Source organism: Arachis hypogaea, chromosome 17, assembly GCF_003086295.3.
Source record: "Arachis hypogaea cultivar Tifrunner chromosome 17, arahy.Tifrunner.gnm2.J5K5, whole genome shotgun sequence".
Taxonomy (NCBI): Eukaryota; Viridiplantae; Streptophyta; class Magnoliopsida; order Fabales; family Fabaceae; genus Arachis; species Arachis hypogaea.
In genome coordinates, this window is record NC_092052.1 from 31,947,242 (window position 1) to 31,953,612 (window position 6,371).

The 6,371-nt window shown below is 33.5% G+C and overlaps 1 protein-coding gene across 1 annotated transcript; it reads right to left on the reverse strand.

Annotated features, from left to right (window-relative positions):
• Positions 1–1,013: 1,013 nt before the first annotated feature.
• LOC112766744 (UNC93-like protein 1) lies at positions 1,014–4,498 on the reverse strand. Its single transcript, XM_025812631.3, has 4 exons — positions 3,723–4,498; positions 2,774–2,997; positions 2,107–2,642; positions 1,014–1,543 (listed from the first exon to the last, which is right to left on the reverse strand). Exons 1-4 carry the CDS (start codon positions 4,126–4,128, stop codon positions 1,342–1,344), a joined length of 1,368 nt encoding a protein of 455 aa, XP_025668416.1. The 5' UTR covers positions 4,129–4,498; the 3' UTR covers positions 1,014–1,341.
• Between the last annotated feature and the right edge of the window lie 1,873 nt (positions 4,499–6,371).

The window sequence follows — 6,371 nt, forward strand, 5'->3', positions numbered from 1 at the left end:
GTGAGGTTGAAGATATTGGTTTCTTCCAAGTTAGAGGGAAGGAAACCAAAATTATTAAGGCTAAAGTGATGATCAATGGCGAGAAAAAACGGAAGGATAATCTCAAGTTGGCAGGACCAGATCAGAAGACTATTGAAATTGGCCTTAAATATGAGCGTATTGGAAATTTTTGTACTTATTGTGCTTGTCTAGGACATGATTCAGAACACTCACGGAGGATGTAGCTGCAAAGAAAGTCAAAAAAGACCGCATTGGCGACTGGGTTAAAACCGATCAGGTAGGAAGAAGAATTGATTAATTGAAGGCAAGGGGAATAGCAAGCAAGACTGATCTTAGTAAAATTCTTCTTTAGTTTATTCGTTCACTTCTTTTTCACTTGTATGAAGAAATTCTTTGGGAAATCCCACTTCTTTTGCTGTAATGTCCTGCATTTTGGACAAATTATATTCTTTCCCTGATTGAATGTAATGTAATATATATCTTTGATAAAAAAGAACAAAAATATTATTTGCATATTATAAATCAATCATCAACTTATTTTTAGTGTGTATTTTGTGTTTTAAAATATATTTTATATAAATAATTAATTTGATATTTCTTTTTGTGTGCATGTAAATATGTTAAGAAAGTGATAATTAGCATTTTTCTGTTTTAAAATAATCGTTGATTTAACTTTTTTTGATAAATTAAAAATAAATATATTTATTTTTTTTTACCAAAGATAGAAGACTCAAACCCGCAACCTCTTAATTGAATATGGGGAGACTATGCCATTTGAGCTATTACTCATTAGCAATAAATATATTTATTTTACATCTAAACATATTAATTTTTTAATGTATAAACAAGTCAAAACGAAGTTATTTTGAAACTTTGAAAGTAATGAATTTGAGAAGTGGCCATTAGCACTAATATAACATACTTCTATAGAAGATAATAATAAAAAGAAAGCAAGTACAACGGAAAATTGACTCAATGTTCCTTCATGAAATAAGGAAAAGAAAAATGCAGTATAAAACAATAACAAATATTTTATTTATGCACCAAGAAAAAGTTCTCAAGCACCAAGTTTAAGGCTATATTTTGTTGTGCATGCTAAAGTGTGATGTCTAATAAATACAACTCAGATTATAGTTAGGTGTATATAAACCTATATCACTCTGTAAGAAACTGACTAGTTTCTTTTCTCACTAGTCTCTATCATTTACACAGATGAGTTCCACTTCCATATACACTGAGATAAACATTTTCACTTTCATAAAAGCAATCAACTAGAAAGATCAAATAGCCGTAAGAACAAGACAGATTCAACTAGATTCTTAGTCAGTGTGATCTCAATCTTTATGATTTTTGGGCATTGTTATTTTCATCCTTATTGTCATCTTTCACAGCTAAGATGACAACAGTTAGAAGTAATGGATAGCTTATTGTAGTGAGAACCCAGTTCGCAATCAATTGAGACATTGGAGACACCTTGTGTGTGTCAACTTGCCAAGCAACTGCAGCTCCTGCACTTTGTATTCCTTTGTAGAACCCTGTGTATCTGCATAATTTCGCCAATATCAAAATACCGCTGACAACTTAGTTGTTATAAAGATATTTAATTAGCCGTGGTATTATTATGTTACTACTGGTGGCATGTCAAGGACTAATTTGTTAGTAAATTGTTTTTTCAGGGACCTGTACATTAATTTGTTTATTGATCTTCTAGATTTGGTTTGGTAATTATTTTTAGAAAAAAAAAAGAGATATTAAAGAAGAAAGATATAAGAACAATAAACAAAACTTCTCTATCTCGAGACAAAATTTGTCCATTTTCTATTAACTTGGAAATTAAATATAGTCAAAATAAGGACAATGTTTGTGTATTTTGAGTTTAACTACTAATTTGGCATTAAGTGATCTTTATTCTTTAGGGTATTATGAGAAAATATAGTAAGTCCCAGTGACTAAAATAATAAACATTTTAACCTTTTGCTAATCACAAATTACTTATACTCCCCTAATAATTAAACTACCTATTTCTATTGATGAATCAAATACTAGTAGAGAAAGAATTCAGCAAATAACTAAATCAGAGAGTTTAGTCTTTTCTACAAAAATTACCTGCTAAGAATCTCAGAATCATCAGCAAGTGCTCCAATGACCCAATAAACCATACTTTGGAAGATGGCATCAAGCAAACCAAAACAAAAATACAATACAAAAGGACCAGCAAATCTTGACCCTGAGTCCTTAAAATCCAACTTTTCAGTCAATCCATTATTATTTGAAGAGTACTTGATCTGATTGATGAGTCCACCAATCCAAATAGCAGACCCAAGAAGAGCAACCAATGAAATTCCCACAATACCCCTCTTCCTTCTACTCTTGAAGCTGAAATCCATTATGTGTCCAATCCCAACTGACCCCAACATTTGTGCACCCCAATAGAACACATTGTTCAAACCCCTAGTCCTCAAATTGAACAATGCCCCATTGACATTGTTGAACTGGTAGGTGTAGAAGAAATTGCTTGACCATGCAGCAGGAACAATTAGAAGCATCTTCCAATTGAGGAACAACTTGAGAATCTCAAAGCATTCAGTGGACACATTTGAGTACATGATGCTGCTACACTTTGTCCCATCGTCGCGCACAACCTATATTGCATTGATATGGATACAAGTATTAGATTCAATACATAATTTGATAAATTTATCTTTACTTCAACTATTAAAACACTGAGTATGTGTTGGCAATTTTGAAGTATGGATGGATGAAAGCGTACAACCTTACTTGCAGGCAAAATAGCCAAAGACAAGAGTGTCCCCAATGACATGAAGCACATGAAGGCTATGTAGGTTCCATCATTGACAGAAGCAGCTTCACTGCGATGGTAGTTCAATATAAAAGGAATCAAGCCACCAATTACACCCCCCATGTTGAATATGCTCCAGAAAATTGATATGTAAGTCCCTTTTCTGTTTGATGGAGGGTAAGATGTCATTATAGCACCTGTTTCATCACACACCCACAATAACTATCATATACAATATGATATGATGTGATATACACAATTTGATGAACAAATAATCACAAATTTAAGTTGTCACTGAAGGCATCAATATTTGATGGATATACGCAAACAGTATGGCAACTGTATGGAAAATGAATTGTCACAAATTTTAAAAAGGGCAAGGCAACAATATTTGAAACTAACCAAACAAGAATTTAATTTTGATGATGGTACATCCAATTACCTAATGTCATGTTAGTCAAAATAACTACTTGGTGAATGATTATACAACAGAAATTCTATGACTATGTTAAACACGTTTACCACTCCGAGTGCATAAAAAATAAACTCGATTAAGTACAAATAGTAGGACAGTTTTACGGGAAATTTAGTCACAAATGTAAGAAGTTTAAGGCAACTTCATTCGTGCATATACACAAACAGTACAACAATTCTGTGCAAAAAAAAATAAAATACAAAAAAATTGCCACAAATTTAAGTTCAAGGTAGAAGAAATATGCAACGCTTGAACCAATTAACTTATTTTAAATAAAACGACGTCATATTTACCCTTTTATCTCCAATTAGTTGTCACCCAACATTAACTACTTTCTCCACTAAAACAAACAAATCAAAAATTCAAAATTGATAAAAAAAAAAAAACAAAAAAAAAAACAAAAAGATTGGGGACCAACTTGATTTAAGTTCGAAATTGGCGGTGTACCTTGTGCAGCCCAAAGAAGACCAGCACCAATACCAAGGAGTGCACCAGCAACAACCGCAAAAGCTTGGTGCTTGTGATGGTTATAGTAGAGGAACGAACCCGCGTAAACAACATAGGTGGAACAACCTGCGAAGAGCGTAAGGTGAGGTCCAAGGATGTTGTAGATGCCACCGCCGAGGACGCCGAAGACGGCGAAGGCGGTGTAGAGTGCCGTGAGGGAGTTGTTGGAGGCAGTGTGGTCAACTTGGCCTCCACCACCCATCCCTGATAGTGCATTGAACATTCCAGGGCAACAGAAGCATACTACCCCAATCATCATTATCTGACCCAATGCTGAGTTGTACCTTACCATTGATGACGCTTTTGATTTTCTGCTTGATTCTTCATCAACATTGTTGAGAACCATCTTGCAGTTGGGATGAGAGGCTGTGCAACAACAAGGTTTGTGGAATTGTTTTGAGAAATCGGACGGTGATGATGATTATGATGGTGATCGTGATTGGGGAATTTAAGATAAGGAAGAGTGCAAGTGTGAAGACTACTACGGGTGTAGATTCTTTGATGCTATTGTTTTTTAATTTTGGTAAAAGGTTTTGCAATTATGGGAACATTGTAAGAGAGGGAATTAATATTCTTAATAATTAATTAATATATAGCCTAGAAATAAGGAATTCATTACCAAGTTTTCAAGTGCGGACCACCCAGCTGGATGCTGTTGGATTTGTAAACCTTAGATGCTTTTTTTTAGTGAAGAAAGAAGAAAGAAGAGAGAAGAAAATGTTAATAATTAGTCATGCATATCCTTTACCGAGTAAAAATTGGACTTTTAAATTTTAATCAGAGTTTCATGCATTTTTTATCTCTTTCTTAGTTTTATAATTGTTTTTATTAAAAATAAATAAATTAATTTATAATTAATATTATACGATATTAGTTAGAAAATACAACTTTAACACAAAATATATTATTTTTTTGAATGTTAATATAAGAGAAGTTCTAAATTTCCAACAATATTTTATATGATAAAATTTACTTAAAAAAATATAATAAATATCAACTAAATTCTAAAATTAAAACATAATCATAAATCAATACTAATAACACTAAATATGTATTAGTCTGAAAAATAAGGTTAAAGATATGGCTGAAAATAGGGTTGTTTGGGATTTGACTGTCGAATCAGGAGCTACTTTATATGACGAGGATAAGGACATTATAGTTATTCTCCAAACTCAAAATGAAGTATTGGCACAAAAAAGAAAGCAAGCAAAACAGAAAGAGAAAGCAAGAAAGAGTTGCCCAAAAAATTGAAATAAGGTGTGTAATAAAGTTTTTAAATGATTTTAGTTCGTGGAATACGAGGTGTTTAGGGGGTGTTGGAAAGTGAAAAATGGTAAAAAAATTTAAGCGTAAAAATAATGTAAATATATTAGGATTGATAGAGACAAAGAAGGAGGTGATTACTAAGTTTGATGTAGTGCAATTTTGGGTAATGATGCGGTGGGTTTAGAATTTGTGGGATCGGAAGGTGTGCTTGTGGAGGTTTATTAATAATGTGAGATGGTATGATGTTTAGGTTGAGTAATTGTTACAAAGGAGAGAGATTGTTGTGTATAGAAGGAGAATTGACAAATAATAATTTTCATTTGTGCGATTTGCTTAGTGTATGGTGTGCATACAAGGGAAGAGAAGCTTGCTGTGTGGGAATAGTTGAATTTTTTATCGGAAATATGTCAAGTTCCTCGTTGCTGCATGGGTGTCTTCAATGAGGTTGTGCAGTTGGAAGAAAGGAAAGGCGCTAGTGTGTCAGCATTATGGGATTCGTGGATATAGAGCTGAATGACTGTAAGTTTACGTGGTTCAGGGGTCAATTGTGCAGTCGAATTGATAGAATATTGGTGAGTTTGGTCTCATTGTTATCATTTGGAGCACTTGGTTGAAAAGGAATGACAGAATCTTCAGGAATCAAGAATCAGGTATTGCAATGGTAGTCAATAGGTCGATTAAGAGTTACAAAAAATGGAGTGATATTTGATCTTTTGGGTTGTTGATGACTTTTGTCGAAGATGATTAGGAATTAGTTTATTTTATCTATTTAGTACTTTTCTGTTGATGCTCCACCTTGTTGTGTTGAGCTTTTTGTTTAAAAAAAAAAACACTAAATATGTAAGTTACGTACAAATAGCACAAAATATTATGTATTAATCTAAAGTCTTATACTTCTTAAATACAAAATAATAATTTTGCAATATGTATCCTTATTGGGCTAGGTCGGGTGACCCGAGTTATGATCCAGATCCGATTAAGGTATTCTTTCGAGTATTTTTTTTTGTCCCCAGATCAAACTCGGCCCACTTCGAATCTGGGCCAACATGTGCAAAAATACTTCGGGTCCGAATGGGGTCTTTGAGACTGGCCCATGTACACCCTACATAAAAGATAAAGTTTCATAGGCAAAACTATCTAAATCCTACAAATCTATCAAAATTTCTTAAATTGTCCTCTAATCTAACCTAATTCCTCTCAAATTCTAATTGCACCTCATCTCTATTTTCCAATCCTCTTCACCAACACTCCTATCTTCGACAAACCCCTTTCTCTCCCTACAATCGTCGCCGCCTACCGTACCTCCTCCGAGAAGCCTCTGAG